Source organism: Bos grunniens, chromosome 6, assembly GCF_055505025.1.
Source record: "Bos grunniens cultivar Pamir isolate PY7600 chromosome 6, Bosgru_T2T1.0, whole genome shotgun sequence".
NCBI lineage: Eukaryota > Metazoa > Chordata > Mammalia > Artiodactyla > Bovidae > Bos > Bos grunniens.
The window spans coordinates 6,736,124-6,759,135 of NC_141170.1; the positions used below are offsets into that span (position 1 = coordinate 6,736,124).

At 45.8% G+C, this 23,012-nt stretch overlaps 1 protein-coding gene across 3 annotated transcripts in view; it reads right to left on the reverse strand.

Moving 5' to 3' along the window:
* Positions 1 to 339: 339 nt before the first annotated feature.
* Positions 340 to 23,012, reverse strand: part of BST1 (bone marrow stromal cell antigen 1) — a 44,213-nt gene continuing 21,540 nt past the window's right edge. Inside the window, exons 8-9 of one of the 3 annotated variants that reach the window (XM_086404749.1) lie at positions 22,189 to 22,248; positions 340 to 465 (exon numbers count right to left, since the gene is read on the reverse strand). In XM_086404749.1, the coding sequence (XP_086260875.1) occupies positions 384 to 465; positions 22,189 to 22,248 (142 nt within the window). In that variant the 3' untranslated portion in view covers positions 340 to 383. Of the gene's footprint in view, positions 2,539 to 14,734; positions 16,148 to 22,188; positions 22,249 to 23,012 lie in introns of those variants that run through there. The other 2 variants (XM_086404751.1, XM_086404748.1) reach the window with 2 other exon arrangements.

Genomic DNA, 23,012 nt, shown 5'->3' on the forward strand with positions numbered 1-23,012 from the left:
AGTCCATCCTAAAGGAGATCAGTCCTGGATGTTCATTGGAAGGACTGATGGTGAAGCCGAAACTCCAATACTTTGACCACCTGATATGAAGAGCTGACTCATTTGTAAAGACCCTGATGCTGGGAAAGATTGAGGGCAGGAGGAGAAGGGGATGACAGAGGATGAGATGGCTGGATGGCATCACTGACTCGATGGACATGAGTTTGAGTAAACTCCGGAAGTTGGTGACGGACATCAAAGGCTGGCGTGCTCCAGTCCATGGGGTCGCAAAGAGTCAGACACGACTGAGCAACTACACTGAACTGATGTTGACTGAAAAAGAAAAAAAAGCACAACCTAAAAGTTGAGAATTATGTTTTATTTGGCAAACAAAACTGAGGTCTTCAGCCTGGGACACATGATCTCAGATAGCTCTGAGGGACTGCTCCAAAGAGGTGAGGGAGGAGCCGGGATATAGAGGAGTTTCTGCAACAAAAACAAGTAGTCAGAACATCAAAGGTTGACTATTAATTAAAAAGTCCAGTGACCTCAAGTTAAGGAAATTAGCAATTTTCTATGTATAGGAAGATGCAAGAGTCTGGGCTCACTGAAACCCTTCCTTCGATAGGCACCTCAGCCATCTGGGGCCAGCACCCTGTGACTCTCACCTTGAGTCTCCTTGGAGTACAACACTGGGATGAGGGCTGGGGGGAGTGGCTGCAGGGGCTGATGCCAAACATCCTGTTTCTATGAGTTTCCTCAGACAGGATGACTGTAATGTGATGGTTTGATGGCTGCAACATCCTTTGTTTATTGATGGCAATTCTTCATTCACACCTCACAGAATCTGCTCTTAGCCATGGTGTTGGGCAGCGACCCCACTTGGCTTCCGTCATACTGTGACTTCTGATGAGAAATACATATTTGGTCTGCATCCCTGATCCTGCAACAGCACTCCTGAAACCCTCAGAATTTCTTAAGTGAGAAGGACAGTGAAGGTGGTTTTTGTTATGTTAATAGTTGAATTTTTGGAAAGACCCTATGTAAGAGTGGGAGCTGCTTGCCAGGGGAACTAACCACAGGACTAGAGGGATGGAACTTTCAATTTCACCCCCTTGCTAGGGGGCAGGGGGGCTGCTGGAGTTTAAGTTCAATCACTAATGGTCAACGATTTAATCAGTCATGCCTTCCTAGGTAATCATGCCTTCCTAGGTAAGGAAGGCTCCATGGAAACCTCAAAGGAGAGCTTCCAGGTTGTTGAACCCATGGAGGTGTGGGAGAAGCAGGGCTTGCAAACAGCTTGGAAGCTCTATGCCCTCCCTTTCCCTGTCCCTTGTCTCTGCAGTTCTTCCGTCTGGCTGTTCCTGAGTTTTATTGTTGTTATTTACTTGCTAAGTCGTGTCCAACTCTGTGATGCCACGGACTGTAGCCCACTAGGCTCCTCTGTCCATGGGATTTCCCAGGCAAGAGTACTGGAGTGGGCTGTTATTTCCTTCTCCAAGGGATCTTCCCGACCCAGGGATTGAACCTGCCTCACCTTCATTGCCTGCATTCGCAGGTGGATTCTTTACCACTGAGCCACCAGGGGACCCCTTGCTGGTGGTGTGACTTTTTTAATAAAAAGTCACAGCCTTTTTATTAAATGATAACCTGTGGACAGGTTTCCTGAGTTATGTGACCCACTTTGGCAAACCAATCACAAATGATACCAAGCCTTGTGGGGCTTAGGCCTTGTGGGGCTCCTGGGCACACAGCCTTCCTGGGACCCCCATTTCTTTGATTACGGGAAATAGGTTTCATTCAGCCTCTATGACCTTCCCTGAGTTCCACTGGGCAGATTCAAGCAGTTATTCATTAGGGAAGGGAGGGGATGTGCGACCAGGAAAAGCAAACAGTCAAGATAAACAACAGGGTAAGGTCCTGCTTCCCCATCAGTACACACAATAATCAATACCTTTGAGCTATTTTGCAGACACTGAAATTCCCTCCAGGTAGGAGAAGTGAATGATTAACCATAGATGCTGCCCACAAGCATGTAGACCCCAGACCAGTTGGAACATGAAGGTCGATGATCTGGACTCCTACTTACCTCACCACCAACCCATCAGAAGAATGTCCATGAGATGATCATGCCCTCTTTGGATAATTACTATAAAACTTCTCCAAGTCTCCAACTTAGGACATACGGGTTTGAGGGCATTAGCACACTGTGGCCCCCTTTGCCTGTCAAAGCAATAAAGCCATTCTTTTCTACTTCACCTAAAACCATCCCCAAGGTTTAATTCAGTGTCAGGGTACAGAGGCCAGAATTGGCTTTCCAAAGAGAAGGTCGTGGGAAGCTCTGGTCTACAGCCGGTCAGGCAGAAGCACAGTCCACGCTTCTTGCGTCCATGGGGTCACAAAGAGTTGGAATGGCTGAGCGGGTCAGGCAGAAGCACAGTCCACGCTTCTTGCGTCCATGGGGTCACAAAGAGTCGGAATGGCTGAGCGGGTCAGGCAGAAGCACAGTCCACGCTTCTTGCGTCCATGGGGTCACAAAGAGTCTGGATGGCTGAGCGACTGGACAAGAGCAGAAGCACAAGGGACAACCTCAGCAGGACCCTAGGGGCCTTCCCGGGACAGACTCCCCTTCCCATACGCTCTGCTTTCGTTCTCCTCTGAAGTACGTGCTGACGGTATCTGGTGCACATTTTCTGAGCTGTTTTTTTCAGATGCTAAAACCCCCACCACACAAGCTGGAATCAAGATTGCCGGGAGAAATATCAATAACCTCAGATATGCAGATGACACCACCCTTATGGCAGAAAGTGAAGAGGAACTCAAAAGCCTCTTGATGAAGGTGAAAGAGGAGAGTGAAAAAGTTGGCTTAAAGCTCAACGTTCAGAAAACTAAGATCCTGGCATCCAGTCCCATCATTTCATGGGAAATAGAACAGTGGCTGACTTTATTTTTCTGGGCTCCAAAATCACTGCAGATGGTGACTGTAGCCATGAAATTAAAAGATGCTTACTCCTTGGAAGGAAAGTTATGACCAACCTAGACAGCATATTAAAAAGCAGAGACATTACTTTGTCAACAAAGGTCTGTCTAGTCAAGGCTATGGTTTTTCCAGTGGTCATGTATGGATGTGAGAGTTGGACTATAAAGAAAGCTGAGCGCCGAAGAATTGATGCTTTTGAACAGTGGTGTTGGAGAAGACTCTTGAGAGTCCCTTGTACTGCAAGGAGATCCAACCAGTCCATCCTAAAGGAGATCAGTCCTGGATGTTCATTGGAAGGACTGATGGTGAAGCCGAAACTCCACCTGATGTGAAGAACTGACTCATTTGAAAAGATCCTAATGCTGAGAAAGATTGAGGGCAGAAGGGGATGACAGAAGATGAGATGGCTGGATGGCATCACCGACTCAATGGACATGGGTTTGGGTAAACTCCGGGAGTTGGCGATGGATAGGGAGGCCTGGCGTGCTGTAGTCCATGGGGTCCCAAAGAGTGGGACACGACTGAGTGACTGAAATGAAGTACATGGTGACAGAATATGATGCACATTTTTTTGAGCTGTTTTTTCAGATCCTAAAACCCTGACCAAAGGGAGATGTTAATTACTTGATGACCCTGAGCCCACAGCCCCCAGGCCTCCTGGAGCCTGAAGACTGATAATGTGAATTATCATTATGACAGTGACCTGTTATGTCACCATCAACTGATCAGAGAATTGTGCGCGAACTGGCCGCATACTCTGTGACCCTCCCCCTCCCCCTCACCTGGCCTGTAAGATTGCTTTGCTGAAACCCGTGGGGAGTTCTGGCTTTTTGAGCCCTACCTGTCCTGGACTCTTTGTCTGGCATATTACAACAAATGCTGCACTTTCCTTCACCACAACTTGGTGTCAGTAGATTGGCTTTACTGCCTGTGGGTGAGCAGACCCAACTTTGGTTCAGAAACAAACCTGGGCCATGGACAGGCAGCTGAAGAGGACTTAGTGGAGGGCAGTCTTGTGAGGCTGAGCCTGTAACCTGTGGAATCTGACGCTGTTTCCAGGTAGGTAGCTTCTGAATTGAGTTGAATTGTAGGACATGCAGCTGGTGTCAGAGAATTACTTGGGGTGGGAAAAAATCCACATATTTGACAACCAGGAGTGCCAGAAATGTTCTGTGTGGATTGTTGTTATTCAGTCGCTCAATCATGTCTGACTCTTAGCGACTCCACGGACTGCAGCATGCCAGGCTTCCCTGTCCTTCACTATCACACTATCTCCCGGGGTTTGCTCAAACTCATATTCATTGAGTTGGTGATGCCATTCAACCATCTCATCCTCTGTCGCCCCTTCTCCTCCTGCCCTCAGTCTTTCCCAGCATCAGGGTCTTTTCCAATTTGTCATTTCTTTATGTCAATTGGCCAAAGTATTGGAACTTCCTTCCAATGAATATTCAGGGTTAATTTCCTTGCAAGTTTGATCTCCTTGCAGTCCAAGGGACTCTGAGGAGTCTTCTCCAGCACCACAATTTGAAAGCATCAATTCTTCGGGGCTCAACCTTCTTTATGGCCCAACTCTCGCATCCATACACGATGACTGGAAAAACCACAGCTTTGACTGTACAGACCTTTGTTGGCAAAATGATGCCTCTGCTTTTTAATATGTTGTCTAGGTTAGTTATAGCTCTCCTTCCAAGGAAATTATCCTGCCCATAAAAACTGATACTTTTCTGGTGGTTAAGACAATTCAGAATCTGCCTGCAATGCAGAACACCTGGGTTCAATTCCTGGATCAAAAAGATCCCCTGGAGAAGGGAATGGCTACTCACTCCAGTATTCTTCATGGAAAATTCCACTGACAGAGGAGCCTGGTGGGGTACAGACCATGCCATATTTCAGAGCCTCTCGCCTTCTAAGATGGCCCACACTGTCTATGGAATGTGTTTCTCCCTGAATAAGTCTGCTTTAAATCTGCTCTAACTTTACTTCAACTCACTCTGGAATTATTTTGTGCATGAAGCCAAGGACCCACATTTGGCACCCCGCCGCAAGGACTCACCTGAGATCTGGAACATGACCATCCTCTGGGTCCCAGTTTCCTGTGATATCTTAATTAGGGGATCGTGAAATCGAGATCTTCTCTTAGGATGCTTTCTCTAGCACTTCTGTAGAAGTTAGGCTGGGGGGAAGTGGATCAGCAATTTTTTGAAATCAACATTTTAACATGTCAAAAGCCTAGAATCTGCAGTCAAATGATTCTGCTCTCAGTTGTCAAATACAGCCTCCTGTGTTCAAAAACAGGAGCATGTGTCCCTTGGACAGCAAAGAGACCAAACCAGTCAATCCTAAAGGAAATTAACCCTGAACACTCATTGGAAAGACTGATGCTGAAGCTGAAGCTCCAATATTTTGGCCATCTGTTGCAAAGAGCCAACTCATTGGAAAAGACTCTGATGCTGGGAAAGATTGAGGGCAGGACAAGAAGGGAACGACAGAGGATGGGATGGTTGGATGGCATCACCAACTCCATGGACATGGATTTGAGCAAACTCTGGGAGACAATGAAGGACAAGGGAGCCTGGTGGGCTGCAGTCCATGAGGTCACAAAGAGTCAGATGCTACTTAGCAACTAGGACAACAAATGTGTTTGAACATACGTAGAGAAAAATCTGTTATGTTGCACATAGTATGACAGAAGACCCATATTGCCTTTTACATTAATCTTTCTGTATTGTTCAAAGTTTTTCAAGGGAGCCATTGTCCTTATTTTTGTATTCAGAAAAAAAGTAATGTTATTTAAAAAAAAAAAAAAATCCCTTTCTTTTCCACGGAGCTCAAAATGACATCTAATGAAGTCACAGACCAGTGTGCTGTGAGAGACTGTGCAAATCCACTGGTTACCCAGGCAACCCAAAGGCAGGGGACGCTGTGTTCTCCGAGCCCAGCCTAATAGATGCTCTTGGCCGGGTTTCCATGGGATTAGCCTGAGGAGCCGGCTGGCCCTGAGACAAGCTGAATTGCAAGTCAGGAGGGATCTTTCTTTTCCTTTCTAGGAACCCCAAGTTCTTAGGCCTCTTGTCATGCTCCCTGCTGCTCCCCTCACCCACACTAGAGTAGATCACACATTTCACGTTTCACTGAAGTAGAGCATAAATATGCATTTCAAATACAGCAGTGTGTACATGTCAAACCCCAACTCCCTATCCTTTCTCCCCATCCCCCCCACCCCCCAAGCATAAATTTAATCTCTAAGTGTGTGAATCTGTTTTTGCTTTGTAATAAGTTCGTTCCTATTGTCTTCTTTTTAGATCCGCATATGAGGGATGTCCTGTGATATCTCTCTTTAAAATGGATAGCCAGCCAGAGCCGGCCGTGCAGCACAGGGAACGCTGCTCAGTGTCACACGGCCACCTGGATGGGAGAGACAGTGGACACGTGTATGTAGGGCTGAGGCCCTTCGCTGTCCACCTGAAACTATCCCAACATTGTTCATCGGCTTTGCGCGCAGACACAGTCGCTTCAGTCGTCTCTGACTCTTTGCGACCCCATGGGTCGTAGTCTGCCAGGCTCTTCTGTCCATGAGTTTTCCCAGGCTGTCCATGAGTTTCCAAGAATACTGGAGTGGGTTGCCATTTCCTCCTCCAGGGGATCTTCCTGACTCAGGGATCGAACTCGCATCTCCTGAGTTGCAGGCAGATTCTTTACCCCTGAGCCACCAGGGAATCGGCTTATACTCTGATGCCAAATAAAAAGGTTTTTTTAAAAAAAGAAAGAAAAGTGATATGCAACGCTTTTAATCTTCCCTTGTACCATCCCTGATCTCCTCCAACAAAATTTACATTAAAAGCAAATCAAAGAATCACCCATCCTGTGTTTTCTTCTCTGAAGCCTGTTCATTCACAAGTCTACTTTCTCAATGAAGCCGCACGTGAAGTATCCACTTTACCCAGCCGAGGCTGAGCCAGGGAGGAAATTATGCATGTCTTCAGAAAAAACCACAGTCCTGGCGATGACAAGACAGGGCAGATGAATCATGTCAGGAAAATTCACAGGGCCTGGGGCAGCAAAGAACAACCAAGGCCCTGGTGGCAGAGGAACCAGAGGACTCAGAAGGTTTTCAGTAGGAAGAGATTTTCCTCTACCCTTCTAGACGCTTCTGGTCAGACTAAGAACTGAATCCATGTGAGATGGAGTAACGGGAGACAATCAAACAGAAGTTTAGTATATATCCTGGTGGCTCAGACAGTAAAGTGTCTGCCTGCAATGCAGGAGACCCAGGTTCGCTCCCTGGGTCAGGAAGATCCCCTGGAGATGGAAACGGCAACCACTCCAGTATCCTTGCCTGGAGAATCCCATGGTCAGAGGAGCCTGATGGGTTACAGTCCATGGGGTCGCAAAGAGTCGGACATGACTGAGCGATTTCATTTTCTTTAGTATACATGGGAGAGATCCAGATAAACTAAGGCACTCACCAAAATAACTGAAGTCTTCACTTTAAATAACATCTTCAGCCAAAGATGAAAGAGGATGTGGTGGGTAGTGGTTGGGAACCACAAAGGGTAAAAATGCAATTCACATGAATAGCCAAGCAAATGTCTGGTAAACACATATTTGCTGGGTTACGCAGAGACAGTGGGTCACACAGAGACAGTGGGTCACAGAGTGGGCTCTGATCGCTAAGCCCTGTCGAGTTCCTCCACCCTCACCGAGCCCAGATCTTTGCAGATATCTCTGGTGATAGCTCTATTCTAGGGAACCCTCTCCATCTAAATTCTTTTAGGCAATTAGGAGGAATTTCAAGGTTTCTTCCCGACTTTTTTGAGTCTTGATTCTTTTCGGCTCAAAATAATCCACCTGCCAAAGAGACATTTCAGGGAGGAAAGTTTTGCTCCCCTACAAAGTGATGCTTAGGGTGTATGCGCTCATGCTCAGTCACTCAGTTGTGTCCGACTCTTTGCGACCCCATGGACCATAGCCCACCAGGCTCCTCCTTCCATGGGATTTTCCAAGCAAGAATACTGGAGTGGGTTGCCATTCCCTTCTCCAGAGGATCTACCTGACCCAGGGATTGAACCCCTGTCTCCTTCATTGGCAGGCAGATTCTTTACCACCGAATCATCTGGGAAGCCCCGAGGCCTAAGGGGCTTAAAATCTGACAAAGAGATGGCAGAGCAGGAAGGGATATCAGCACAGAGAGACCAACCCATTCAAGACATAAGGAGTGAGAGATCAGGACACGTGTGGCTCATGGCAAGTCCTTGGTCTGATGGTGCCCACTGGGTAAAAGTGAAAGAAGTCACTCTGTCTTATCCAACTCTTTGCAACCCACGGACTATACAGTCCATGGAATTCTCTGGCCAGAATACTGGAGTGGGTAGCCTTTCCCTTCTCCAGGGGATCTTCCCTCCAGGGGATCGAACCCAGGTCTTCTGCACTGCAGGCAGATTCTTTATCAGCTGAGTCATGAGGGAAGCCTAGCTGGGCACAGCCTCTCTAAGACACTGACGTCACTCTTATGATTCATAGCAGTGGCCACACCATAAACATTCCACATCATTCCAGTTCTTCTTGGATTTTGTTTCTCTGCTATCTTTCTTGCCATACTCTGCTCACTTCACCCATTCTGAGCTTGACCTTGTTCCCAGCCCCCTCCACTCCCTGTCGAGCTGGTGTCCCATCACACCATGCTCCCCAGCGTGTCCTGGATTGAAGAAAGGCATTCACTCTTCCTCCAGCTGCCCGAGTGTCTGTTGGGCTTGGAAGTTGGAAAGCTTGACCAGGAGCTTCAGGAGGCAAGGCTAACTGGTGTCCATGTCCTGAGTCAGGGCAGGCTAGGAAGTCACAATGGGTCCAACACATTAGGTCTGAAAAAGCTGTGGAGCAAATCTAGGATCAACAACAGAGAACAGTCATTTACTCATGGGGATTTCTACTGAACATCTTTTTAAAATGTATTGTCTCTTTCTTTCTGGTTGCTCTAGGTCTTCATTGCTGCGAGGGTTTTCTCTAGTTGCACAGGATGGGGGCGACTCTTCACTGCAGTGCACGGGCTTCTCACTGTGGTGGCTTCTTTGGCTGTGGAGCACAGGCTCTAGGCTGCTGGGCTTCAGCAGTTGCAGTATTTGGGCTCAGTAGTTGAACACAGATTGAACCCATCATGTCCCTGCATTGGCAGGCTGTTCTTATCCACTGTTCAGTTCAGATCAGTTCAGTCGCTCAGTTGTGTCCGATTCTTTGCGACCCCATGAACCACAGCACGCCAGGCCTCCCTGTCCATCACCAACCCAAACCTATTTCCATTGAGTCAGCGATGCCATTCAACCATCTCATCCTCTGTCAGCCCCTTCTCTTCCCATCTTCAATCTTTCCCAACATCAGGGTCTTTTCAAATGAGTCAGCTCTTCACATTAGGTGGTCAAAGTATTGGAGTTTCACCTTCAATATCAGTCCTTCCAGTGAATATTCAGGGCTTATTTCCTTTAGGATGGACTGGTTGCATCTCCTTGCAGTCCCAGGGACTCTCAAGAGTCTTCTCCAACACCACAGTTCAAAAGCATCAATTCTTCAGCACTCAGCTTTCTTTATAGTCCAACTTTCACATCCATACATGACTACTGGAAAAACCATAGCCTTGACTAGACAGACCTTTGTTGACGAAGTAATGTCTCTGCTTTTTAATATGCTGTCTAGGTTGGTCATAACTTTCCTTCCAAGGAGTAAGCGTCTTTTAATTTCATGGCTGCAGTCCACTGTACCACCAGGGAAATCCTACTGAGCACCATTTATGTGTCAAGCACTGGGCCAGAGGCTGAAGATACAATGAACAGAGTTAACCCCATCCCTCCACGCTGCTGTTGCTAAAGCTAGTGGTTTTCCTGATGAGAACATCTGGCGTCCGCTCTGATTGGTTAGGCCTGTGACACAGTGATGGTTAATTATGTTTCATGTCACCTCTTGTCCCTGGCTGGCTTCCCTGTTAGCTCAGCTGGTGAAGAATCCGCCTGCAATGTGGGAGACCTGGGTTCTATTTCTGGGCTGGGAAGATTCCCTGGAGGAGGACATGGAATCCCACTCTAATATTCTTGCCTAGAGAATCCCCGTGGACAGAGGAGGCTGGTGAGCTACAGTCCATGGGGTCGCAGAGTCGGACACGACTCAGCAACTAAGCACAGCACTGTTCCCTGGCCTTGTGAGAGGGCAGATACAGATGTTAATCAATATTGATAGTGATAAATATATAATTACAAACTGAAATAAGGAAAAGAACTTGGAACCTGACCTAGACTGGGAACAGTGGTCAGGAAAAGCTTCGGGGAGGAAGCGAGCCTTGAGCTGAGATCCAAATGGTGGGCAGGAGATAACTGGTGAAGACGGAGGGGTGGAACAGAAGAGCGTTGTGAGCACAAAGGGAGACCCAGACCACTTTGTGGGTGGAGTTTGGTTGAATCTTCTAAGGAGAAGGGGTAAGATGCAGGATTGATGAGCTGTGACGTGTTCTGAGTTGACTTGGGCATCAGTGCCTGCTGTGGTCTAAATGTTTGTGTCCCCCCACCCCCAGACTCATTCCCAAAACATTGAAATCCGAATGCCTGAAGTGATGGTTTGGGGACAGGTAAGCCTTGAAGGTGGAGTCCCAGTACATGAGATTAGTGTCTAAAAAAGAGGCTCCAGAGAGAGCCTGAGCTCCTCCTTCCATGTGAGGACACAGCAGGGATGCTCTGGCTTATCTCCCAGGATGAGGACCCTCACCAGAACGTGACTTTTCTGGCACCTTGACATTGGGCTTCTCAGGCTCCAGCACTATGAGAAATAAATTTCTGCTGTTTTTAAGTTACCCAGTGTGGTACCTGTGGCAAAGAACCCATCTGCCAATGCAGGAGACCTAAGAGATGCAGCTTCAATCTGTGGGTCAGGAAGATCCACTGGAGGAGGAAATGGCAACCCACTCCAGTATTCTTGCCTGGAGAATCCCAAGGACAGAGGATCCTGGCGGGCTATAGTCCACAGGATCGCAGAGTTGGATATGACTGAAGCGACTTAGCCAGCACCCAGTCTGTAGTATTTAGTTATAGCAGCAGCCCAAATGGACTAAGACAGTAATCTTTCTTTTTGGTGGGGAAGGGACAGAAGAGTTAGTGAGATTCATTTAAGGAGAGATGGTGGTTCAAAGCGCGAGCAGCTGAAGTGCACAGCAATGGACTTGGCACCTCTGTCCCCCACGGCAGGTTAGAAAGAGCGCGCAGCAAGAGGCAGCAGGAGGTTGCCTAGGCTGGACAGGCCAGTTCATCCAACTCTGGCCACGTTGCCGAGAGCTGCCGTCTCATGTAGGAATGCCCTCCTTCATCACGGAGATACCTCATAAGCAACGGGAGGGGATTGTAGGGGAGAAGGGACACAGGCGTATGTACGGCTAAGTCGCTTCACTGTTTACCTGAAACTATCCTAACACTGTTAATCAGCTGTACCCCAATTCAAAGTAAAAAGTGAAAAAATAATAATAACAACCTCATAAGCTTCCCAAATGTGCAGACACGGTGAGCCAAGACATCTCTCCCCTTAGCCTTTGGCTGGGGAGGGCTTCAGTTAGAGTTGGGAGTTGTCAGTCGGGATTCTCAGCTGCAAACAACAGAACCACTCCAGCTTAAGCAGAAAGCACTCCTATTAATAGAATCTCCAGGAAAGCCAGGGAATGGAGCTTGCAGACTATGCCCCCCTGGTGGTGGTGGTGGTGGTTTGGCCGCTAAGTCGTGTCCGACTCTTTGTGACTACAAGGACTGTAGCCTGCCAGGCTCCTCTGTCCATGGGATTCTCCAAGCAAGAATGCTGGAGTGGGTTGCCACTTCCCTCTCCAGGAGATCTTCCCAACCCAAGAATCAAACCCAGGCCTCCTGCATTTGCAGGCAGATTCTTTCCCGACTGAGCCACCACGGAAGCAATCTGGAACCACTCCCAAATCATCGAAGTCCATCCACCCAGCAGCGCCGCTGAGCTCAGTCACGGCAACCTGCATCACCCAAGACACTCTGTCGCCTGTTTCTTCCATATTAACAGGCCACCTTAGACAGACCAAGACCCACTTTGTCTTGGAATGCTTCACTTCCACTCAGGACCAGCTACATAATTCGCAGGTACCAGTGAAAAATTACAGTGCTGAGCTCCTTGTCCAAAAATTAAGAATTTAAAGACAGAGGAATTAGACCAAGCGTGGGCCTCTCTAAGCATGGGTCCTTGTGTAACTGCATGGATCACAACGCCTGCCTCCTTTTCCTCCAGGTTGACCAGATTTATGTTGTTTGGACACTTGTATAACTTACTGTTGCTGGACATGGTGGAAAGAGGTGGTAACTCAAGTGATAATCCTCAATAATAAGATAACCGGTAAGGTCTGGATCCATCTGGAAACCTATCAGAGCTCATTGTGTAGGGAAGGGAGGTATCATAAAATTCTGGGACCTACACAAAGAAGAGCAAAGGATGAATTCCAAAGCTGAAGCAGGAACAAAAGTCGCTTTGGCAAGCTGGCTGTCTTCACAACGCTGTACTTCTTGTCACAGGATGTGGGTTGTTATGGTGAGTGAACTGGGACAGAAGTGTGAAACACTACAGAGAGGGTTTTCTTTCTTTCTTTCCTTTTGTGTCTTTCTTCTATGAAACTTTGGTCAAATGTATTCTCTGGAGCTAAAGTAAGACATCCATAACCCGGTATTTCATGACAAAGGATACATGTGTTCAACATTTCTATAAAAAGAAAAAACACCCCAAGATTCAACCATCCAAACCAGGCTTCTCCAAAACCCATGGGGCCTCGGCTATAGAAAGCAAAAAAGTGCCTTGATGCTGGTAATACTGCACGCTCATCTGCACACCTGGAGGGATTCAAGCTGTAAGTCTCATTCCCACCTGCAGGGCTCAGGTGGTCTGAACAGGGGTCCGACAATGTCCGCTCTGGGAAGGAGTGATAGAAAGCATGTTACCCTGACACGTGTCCTTAAGTGCGCTGAGGTGAGGAGGAGCGATGCAAGTGTAGAAAAAAGGGGAGCCCAGTTTGAGACAAGAGAGACTATTTCTCGTGTCAAAGTGTAAGGGAGAAGCAAAACCATAAATGGTAGGTGCAGTGTAGGGCTGGAGATCTAAGAAGACTGAGAAAGTGGAAAGAGGACACGGGAGCGAGTTCAGAGGTTTCCAGAACAGAATCCAAGTTTTTGGTTTTTTTTTTTTTTAACATTCCTGGGGACTTATTTCGTGCAGCAGATGGGAAGGCACCCCAACTCTAGAGTCAGTCCACCTAGATGTAACACTTCCCCTCCATGACTAACTGGGCGACCTTGAAAAAAGTGATTTAACCTTATCAAGCCTTGACTTTCTGCAAAGATTAGACAGTAATGGGGATGAGATAGTATGAGATAGTAATGAGGAGAGTAATAAGAATTTCGTGAATTATTAAAGTAGATAACAATGACTGGTTTTTGGTAGGAATTCAAGAAATAGTAGGTGTGGTGATGGTGATGATATTGAAGCTTACGAAGATGGTGATGATGATGGTGATAAAGGTGACCGATACTGATGTCAAGGAACCTGGCCTCTCCTGAACCCTGCAGTGAGCACCATGGGGAGGGGTGGATGACGTGTGAACCCCACAAGAGGGATAGTGGTGGGTGATGAGGAGCAACCAGCGGAGGAAGAGACGGGCAGCACGGGGAGCTAACTAGGAGACCTGTGATCACTGCCAGTGAGACATGCCCAGGGCAGCATCTCAGCTGCTCTCTAGAGACGCACGAGGTTGGGCTGTAAATACATCTTATACACAATGACCATCAGACTCTGGGCAAGTGTTTACAAAAAATGGAGTAAAGTCAGGAGGAAGAGAGAGCCCTGCTCTCAGGTGGGTACATTTGAGGAACAGCTCTGCCTGCGATGGGCAATTCTTTTTCTCTCCGGAGGTTTACAGGAAATGACAGAAAGTGAAAACTCCCATTACTACTTGTGGGCACTGGGGCACCAGATTACGCCAGTTCTCACATCTGAACCTCCCACACCGATCTCTGTGAAAAAATAAGGAGCAAGAACAGAGAAGTGGCCGTGACAACTTCTGGTTTTGTTTTCGTCTTCTGGAAATGTTGTGTGTTGCGTTAAATGACCATACACAGAAGGCAAGTTTAGTTTTCTCTTCCTGATTAGAAAAGAGATGTGCGCTTATTAGAGAAAATTTGGAAAACACAAAAGGTCAAAAGTCAAGAATAGGAATCACTGAAAAGACCATTCTGCAGAGATTACTACTCTGCATTTGGGCCGCTTTTCGATCCCTGGGATGGGAAGATCCTTTGGAGGAGGAAATGGCAATCCACTCCAGTGTTCTTGCCTGGAGAATTCCAGACAGAGGAGCCTGCTAGGCTATAATCCATGCGGTTGCAAAGAGTCAGACATGACTGAGCGACTAACGCTTCCTTTCATGGATTTTGTTGGTCAGTTCCTAAGTCGTGCCTCACTATTTGTGACAATGGACTGCAGCCTGCCAGGCTTCCCTGTCTTTCACCATCACCTGGAGTTTGCTCAAATTCATGTCGAGTCAGTGATGCCATCCAACCATCTCATCCTCTGTCACCCCCTTCTCCTCCTGCCTTCAATCTTTCCCAGCATCAGGGTCTTTTCCATTGAGTCAGCTCTTCACATCGGGTGGCCAAAGTATGGGAGCTTCCGCTTCTGCATCAGTCCTTCTAGTGAATATTCAGGATCGATTGGTCTGATTTATTCATTTAATTATGTATAGGTAACACACACACATTGATGTGTTACATTTGTATTTTATTTGACAAGTGGATCACATGAGAAACAGTTTTATGCTCTACGTCTTACACTTAGCATTGACATTTTTCTATGGCATGAAATGTTCTTTGAAAATGATTTACATACAATGAAATGACTCCTTTGCATGCAATTCTGAAAAAACTGGAAGGAGAGCTGACAAACACATAGACTCCTGTTACCATCACCACAGTCAAGACCCAGAACAATCTGTCACCCCAACTAGAGCCCCTACAGGGCTCCTTTTTAGTTAGTGCCCTCTCCAGTCTTAACGCTGAGGCTGAAAAGTACTCCATTCCTATAATTTTGCTTTTTTTCAGAATGTCCTGTAAATAGAATTATATAGTACGTAGCCTTTTGGTCTGGCTTTTTTCACTTGGCACAGTGCAATTGAGACTCGCTCACACTGCTTCATTTATCCATAGCTGGCTACTTCTTACTGCTGAGTAGGATTCCACTGTACAAATGTACCAAGGTTAGCTCCTCCATTCACCGGTTGAAGGACAGTTGGGCTGATAAGCATGACTTTTCCTATTTGAATGATATCCCATCCTCAGTTCAGTTCAGTTCACTCGCTCAGTCATGTCCGACTCTTTGTGACCCCATGAATCGCAGCACGCCAGGCCTCCCTGTCCATCACCAACTCCCGGAGTTCACTCAAACTCACGTCCATTGAATCGGTGATGCCATCCAGCCATCTCATCCTCTATCATCCCCTTCTCCTCCTGCCCCCAATCCCTCCCAGCATCAGAGTCAGTATCCCATCCTACAGATATACTAAATCATATGCAAAGAGTTCCCTATTATTAGAATTTTTAGTTCCCCCTTATTATAAATAACCATTACATGGGCATCTTCATACACAACTCTTTGCCTACCAAACATCTTTGAATATACTTATACAGTATACATGTATTTGAAGCTGTCAACAAACAGGCAGTATGCCCTGTTGGTGGCATAAGAATATATGAAAATATATACACAGTTGTACTAAAATTTTCTTAAAATGTTTGCTTATATAAAAGTCTGTGTCTCAATGCACTGTATTATGAAAGTAAGAAAATAATAAACTTTACTCTAATGAAGTTGTTTTTAACCAGCTAAATAGAGCTAGATTAATTTCTGAAATCCTGAGCATGTATATCACTCATAATCCATTTCAGAACATTGTTCAGCCAGCAGGAAGCTTCTTTAGACAATGGAACCACTTGGTATATACAGAACAAGGATGACTGGGCAAGGGCAGGCTTCAGGTCTGCGGGCCACTTAAGGCAGCATAACTGAGTTTCTAGTTACATCTGAGCAACTGAAGTGAAAGCTGCTAAGAGAGGAAAGATAAAGCAGGCACCTCGTACTGCATAAAAGGCTTCCCTTTGAGTAGATGCTGCTGCCCTGCAAATTAAAAAGGAAACAGGAAAAAAAAAGTCAGTATTGATGCACGGCACCTACTCTCGAAAAACACATGCACACCTCAGGAAAATCTAAATAGTACAGAAAGGGACTTCCCCGGCGGTCCCGTGGTTAAGAATCCGCCTGCCAATGCAGGGCACACAGGTTGGATCCCTGATCCGGGAAGATCCCACATGCCATGGGGCAGCTAAGACTGTAAGCGTGAGCTACTGAAGCCTGAGCACCGAAACTAGAGAGGAACCCCACTCACCACAACTAGGCAAAGCCCACACACAGTGATGAAGACCCAGCACAGCCAAAATTAATAAGTCAATTCAAAATAAAGAAATAGCACAGAAAGTTACAAAGTGAAAAGTAAAAGCTTCTTTGTTGTTCAGTCCCTAAGTTGGGTCCGACTCTTTGCGACCCCATGGACTGGGGCCCACCAGGCTCCTCTGTCCATGGGATTCTCCAGGCAAGAATCCTGGAGTGGGTTGCCATTTGCTCCTCCAGGGGATCTTCCCTACCCAGGCCTCCCTATTCCCACTTTGCATAGAGATAATTCTTGATAGTCTGAGCTGTCCTCTCAGGACAGTCCCACGTGCGTGCAAAGAAATTACCACATCCTTTCGTCTAAGCACAATGGAATCTACAATTTGTTCCTTCACCCAACACGACATCTTGGACCTGCTTCCATACTGGTACATATGGAGGTACTCATCCTTTCTCCTGGGGGAATTCTGATTGTATGGATGCACCATAAAGTTACCCAAATGCAGCAATATCTACTGATGGATATTACACCATTAGAGTTTAACTGGTGATGAAGAACCAGTTATGACATAAAGACATTGAGAGAGGCTCTGGCCAAAATAGGGACTGTGGCCATAGCGATTAGGATCCAACCTCCAGATTTTTAAAAACAGAAGTAATGAATTCTTTGAAAGCAATCAAAGACAACGTTTTTAAATTTAGGAAACACCCTGATGTCTTTATTCCCTGGCTTTCTGCTAAGTCACTTCAGTCGTGTCCGATTCTGTTCGACCGCATAGACGGCAGCCCACCAGACTCCCCCATCCCTGGGATTCTCCAGGCAAGAACACTGAAGTGGGTTGCCATTTCCTTCTCTAGTGCATGAAAGTGAAAAGTGAAAGTGAAGTCGCTCAGTCGTGTCCGACTCTTAGCGACCCCATGGATTGCAGCCTACCAGGCTCCTCCATCCATGGGATTTTCCAGGCAAGAGTACTGGAGTGGGGTGCCATTGCCTGGCTTTCTACTAGTGGCTTATTGTTAGAGTGAGTGCTGATCACCTCTTTTTCGCTAAAGCAAGCTCCAGCAGTCCACAAAGTTGTACTATGGCTCTGCCTGCTGGACATTTTCTATAACTGCACATCTGATTCAGTTCCTCTTCTAGACTTCGTTCATTCAAAATTGATTAGTTTTTGCTTTTAAATAATTAACCCATTAAGACAGAGATAAACTTATTTTTACTTTTTAATAAAATAAAATAATACAGAACTAAGCACAGTAATAGTGGGTCTCCCTTCCCTAGAAGTAATCACTGTTAGGGATTGGGAGTTTATCACTTCAGATCTATTTCTACCATTTACATTCAATATCATGCACAAACAGAAATATACTTTTGTTTTCTTTTACTTTACATGTTTGGGTCCACATTCTTTGCACTGACTTGTCACATGTTAGCTTAAGCTTTTCAGGCCAATGTGGAGTTGTGCTTGAGGACAGCATTTATGCAGAGAGAAAAACACATTACTTGCAGTTACTTTGGTTTTAAAAATTAATTCTAGCTATTACATTAACAAATTCAAAATCTTAACTTTCCCATACACTTTTTCTATTTCATTTATGAATAGTCTTGTTCTAATTTAAAAGCCGAATGAGCTCTGATAATAACTTCTAAGGGGACTTCAAAATTATTCTAATTCCCAGAACATTTTAGGTTAGATTCTTTTAAACTTTCATTTTAAAATATTACATTTTCTTTATAAAATATTGTTAAGTGACTTCAAGTGAGCAAAATCTTCTTAAATACTTGATGCTAGTAAATTTAATAAATGTATAAAATTTAATCTTAATTCTCTTAAACATTTCAACACTGATTTAAAGAACAGGGGAGCCTGGCATGCTGCAGTCCATTGGGTCACAAAGAGTCAGACACAACTTAGCAACTGAACAGCAGCAATGACTGATTTAAAAAAGTAAAAATCGCTAATAACTTTCAACTAAAAATTCTAAGTCTAAAATCAGTTATTTAAAAGTTAAATTTATATTGGAATCACACGGCTATTCCAAGAGCTATTCGTATATGCTAAATCCTCTAAAATGTTATAAATAAGTTAAATATATAAAAAAAATACAGACTGTTACTAAACTTAACACAAAAGTAATATAAGTTGGCTTTATATCAACAGCTGCTCATTAGATTCTGAATTTCTTCCGATGAAAAGTCCTTTTCTCCACTATCCCTAAGCAAGTGAAATTTGCTCTCCTACTTTTGTGACCTAGGGCCAGGGCGGAGTAGGGGAATACATTTTGAACCGTAAACTGGGGCCAAGATGAGAAATCTGATTTTCTCCTTGGAACCCTGACTGACACAGCAAGGCCTTATGTCAGTTACACGATTATGTCTGCTTCCTCATATCCTCACCAATCCTGCAGATGATCCACACACTGAATTTTTGTCCATTAACTTATAAGTCGATAAGACTGTTTACTACACATTTCTTACTTTAGTTGTTTGTGAGAATGTTTCCGTATTGTTACATGGTTTTCCACCACCCCCAGCTTTATGGAGATATGTGACATAAACCATCTACTCTTTAACTTTTTTTCTTTAAACAAAGGTCCGTGTGTTTTACAAACTTTGCTGCAGGGCAACTAAGCCCGCGCACCACATCTACTGAGCCCACGTGCCTAGAGCGTGTGCTCCGCAACGAGAAAAGCCACCGCTGTGAGGCTTGCCCACTGCAACAAGAGAGCCCATGCGCAGCAAAAACTTAGTGAATTAATTAAAAACATATTTTTTAAGTGCACCACTGGGAAGATCCCCTGGAGAAGGAAATGGCAACCCACCCCAGTACTCTTGCCTGGGAGAATCCCCAGGACAGAGAAGCCTGGTGGGCTACAGTCCATGGGGTTGAGGAGAGTCAGACACAACTGAGCATGCATGCCGGGGCATCTACCTGCGAGGATTCCGATCTCTGCTTCCGAGACCGCAGCACCTTCTCCTCCTCTCGAACCAAGCCTCCTCCGCCTCCCTTTTGTCAGGACACTTACATTACATACAGGGCCCATGTGGACAGTCCAAAACTGTCTCCCCATCTCAAGACCCTTACGTTCTTATATCTGCAAAGCTCCTTTTGTAACATAAAGTAAAACCCACTCATTCCAGGGGTTAGGACCAGCACATATTTAGATGTATGACTCAGCCCAACACAGTGGGTAAATTCAGGAGTCCAGTTTGGGATGTGTTGCCTTTGAGATAAATATTAAGCAGGGAAGGGAGGGTGGGTTTCATTCTCAGGAGAGGAAAGTGAAGACCCAGGCCCTCGTCTATTCTTTCCCTTCCTGTGAGAGGCCTCAAAAACAGGCGTGCCTAATTCACAGGGAGTGACCAGCAGAGCACTGGAGGGAGGGACTTAACCTCGACAGCCACTCCAGGGACACATGCAGGAACTGATGATGTAAACGTCTTGTCTCCTTTATTGCCATTCCTTGCATGGTAGTGTGTGTACATGTCAATCCCAATTTCCCGAGTCATTCTGCCCCGGCTTCCCCCACCATGTCCACGCACATCCATTCTCTGCATCTGTGTCTCTATTCCTGCCCGCAAACGGGTTCATCTGTACCGTTTTTCTAGATTCCACCATATACGCATTAATAGATGACATTTGTTTTTCTCTTTTTCACTTACGGCCAAGAAGTACATGAAAACATGCTCAACATCACTGGTTGTTAGGGAAATGCAGATCAAAACTACAATGAGGTATCACTTCACACCAGTCAGAAGGGCCATCATCAAAAAATCTGCAAACAGTAAATGCTGGAGAGGGTGTGGAGAAAAGGGAGCCCTCTTGCCCTGTTGGTGGGAATGCAAACTAGTACAGCCACTATGCAAGACAGTATGAAGATTCCTTTAAAAACTAGGAATAAAACCACCATATGATCCAGGAGTCCCACTTCTGGACGGTCCATGAGGTCGCAGAGTCAGACACGACAGCGACTGACCTGAACTGAACTGAATTTCAGCATTGATTTCTTTTTAATAAAAATATACATCTATGTTACAATAGAGGTAATCATTTTGGGGAAGAGCCAAAGGATATTCTTTCCACTGGGCATATACCACAATTCTAAAAGACACATGTACCCCAGTGGTCACTGCAGTACTATTTACAATAGCTAGGCCATGGAAGCAACCTAGATGTCCATTGACAGAGGAATGGATAAAGAAGTTGTGTTACATATATATACAGTAGAATATTAGCCATAAAAAAGAAGGCATTTGAGTCAGTTCTAATGAGGTGGATGAACCTAGAGCCTATTACACAGAGCGAAGTAAGTCAGAAAAACAACTCTCATATATTGACACCTATACACGGAATTTAGAAAGATGGTACTGGTGAAGCTATTCGCAGGACAGCGATGGAGATGCAGACATAGCGAATAGACTCGTTGGCACAGGCAGGGAAGGAGCGGGGGGACGAACCAGGAGAGAAGCGTGCAAACAAATACATTACCATAGGTAAAACAGACAGCCAGGAGGAGTTTGCTGTGTGACACGCGGAGCTCAAATCTGGTGCTCTGTGGTGTGGGATGGGGTGGGAGGTAGGAGGGAGGTTCAAGAGGGAGGGGGCATATGAATATCTGTGGCTGACTCACGCTGATGTATGGCAGAAACCAACAGAGTCTTGTAAAGCAATTACCCCCCAATTAAAAATAAATAACTTTTCTGAAAAGGCAAGTAAATAAATGAAAATAAGATGAAATGAAAAACAAACAGATGAACAAACTCACATCTGTGTCTGGTAACATATGTGTGTACTGGGATGTATGGGCAGAAATGGACCAAAATGCTGAAAGAAATTCCTTAGAGGAAATGGGGGTAGAGGGAAAGAATATTTAGGACTGATTTCCTTTAGAACTGACTGGTTTGATCTCCTTGCTGTCCAGGGGACTCTCAAGCATCTTCTTCAACCCCACAATTCAAAAGCATTAATTCTTCAGTGCTCAGCCTTCTTTATGGTCCAACTCTCACATCCATTCTCACAGGCTTCCCTTGTGGCTCAGCTGGTAAAGAATCTGCCTGCAATGTGGGAGACCTGGGTTCGATCCCTGGGTTGGGAAGATCCCCTGGAGAAGGGAAAGGCTACCACTCCAGTATTGCCTGTGGCTTTTGCTATAGCTTGCTTGTTCCAAACTGCAATTCCTCTACTGGTCCCAAATAAACTCACTTTCTTTAAAAAAAAAAAGGTTTTTTTGGTGTGGACCATTTTTCAAGTCTTTATTGAATTTGTTATAATATTGCTTCAGTTGCACATTTTGGTTTTTAAACCATGAGACAGGGGGTGGGGTGGGGGTCTTAACTCCCCAGCCAAGGATTGAACCCACAGCTTCTGCATTGGAAGGCAAAGTCTGAACCACCAGACCACCAGGGAGGTCCCCCAAAATAAGCCCACTTTTGCTGGTAAAATAGCTTTCATTTCTGAGGTCCACAGAAGTAAATTTTAAGAGGTGGTCCTGCCACCCCAGGTCCAGGCTTTGTGCTGCCGCCGGTGCAGCTGCAGTGGCCTTGCTCCCATGGTGCACGTGGGGGTCAGCTCAGCTGCACAGATGCTCAGCAAACCTGCACTTACCAGCAGCGCAGAGATGGAGAGGGGCAGTGCACACGTACCAACCTTACTCTGCAGCCGGGCATCTCAGCGGGTGGGCGTAAAATGACACTGTGACCCACCGGCATCCTGTAAATGGTAAGGGCTGGCCATCTTCAGGAAGCAAGGAAGTTAGGTTAAAAATTTACTTACGAACTTAAGGCACAGTCAGGATGAGTGCTGTGTTCCACACACTGTAAGAGCTTCACTGGTCTGCAAAATGAAAAGAAGTAATATTTAAGGGCTGATTCAAGTGACTTTCATTCATCATACATTTATGGGGAACCTGCAAGGTACTAGAGATACAAAGTCTCTGACCTTGAAGGACACAGTTTATTTTCAAAAATATTAGCTGGCATTTGTTGAGCACTTACTATGTACCAGAAAATCTGATGATATATTAAATATTTTACATAGATGATGTCATTCCCTCCTTACAACAACCGAACAAAGCATGTACTAAGGAGATCAAACCAGTCAATCCTAAAGGAAAACAACCCTGAATATTCACTGGAAGGACCGATGCTGAAGCTGAAGCTGAAGCTCCGATACTTTGGCCCCCTGATGCAAAGAGCCAAGTCATTGGAAAAGACCCTGATGCTGGGAAAGATTGAGGGCAGGAGAAGCGGGTGGCAGAGGATGAGATAGTTAGCATCGAGGACTCAAGGGATATGAATCTGAGCAAACTCTGGGAGATGGTGAAGGACAGGGAAGCCTGGCATGCTGCAGTCCATGGGGTCACAAAGAGTCGAACACGACTGAGCAACTGAACAACAACAACAAATTATTATCTGCGATCGACAGCTGAGAAAACTGTCCAGAGGAACTTGGCCAAGTTCTCACAGTAGCAAGTTGCGGAGCTGAACTTGAACCTCCCCTCCAAAGCCTGGGCATGGAACCACTTCTGTAAAGATGTACAACTTTTCTGGGAAAATCTGTTGATAAGAACTTCGGGCAGAAGGTTGGACTTGAAGCAC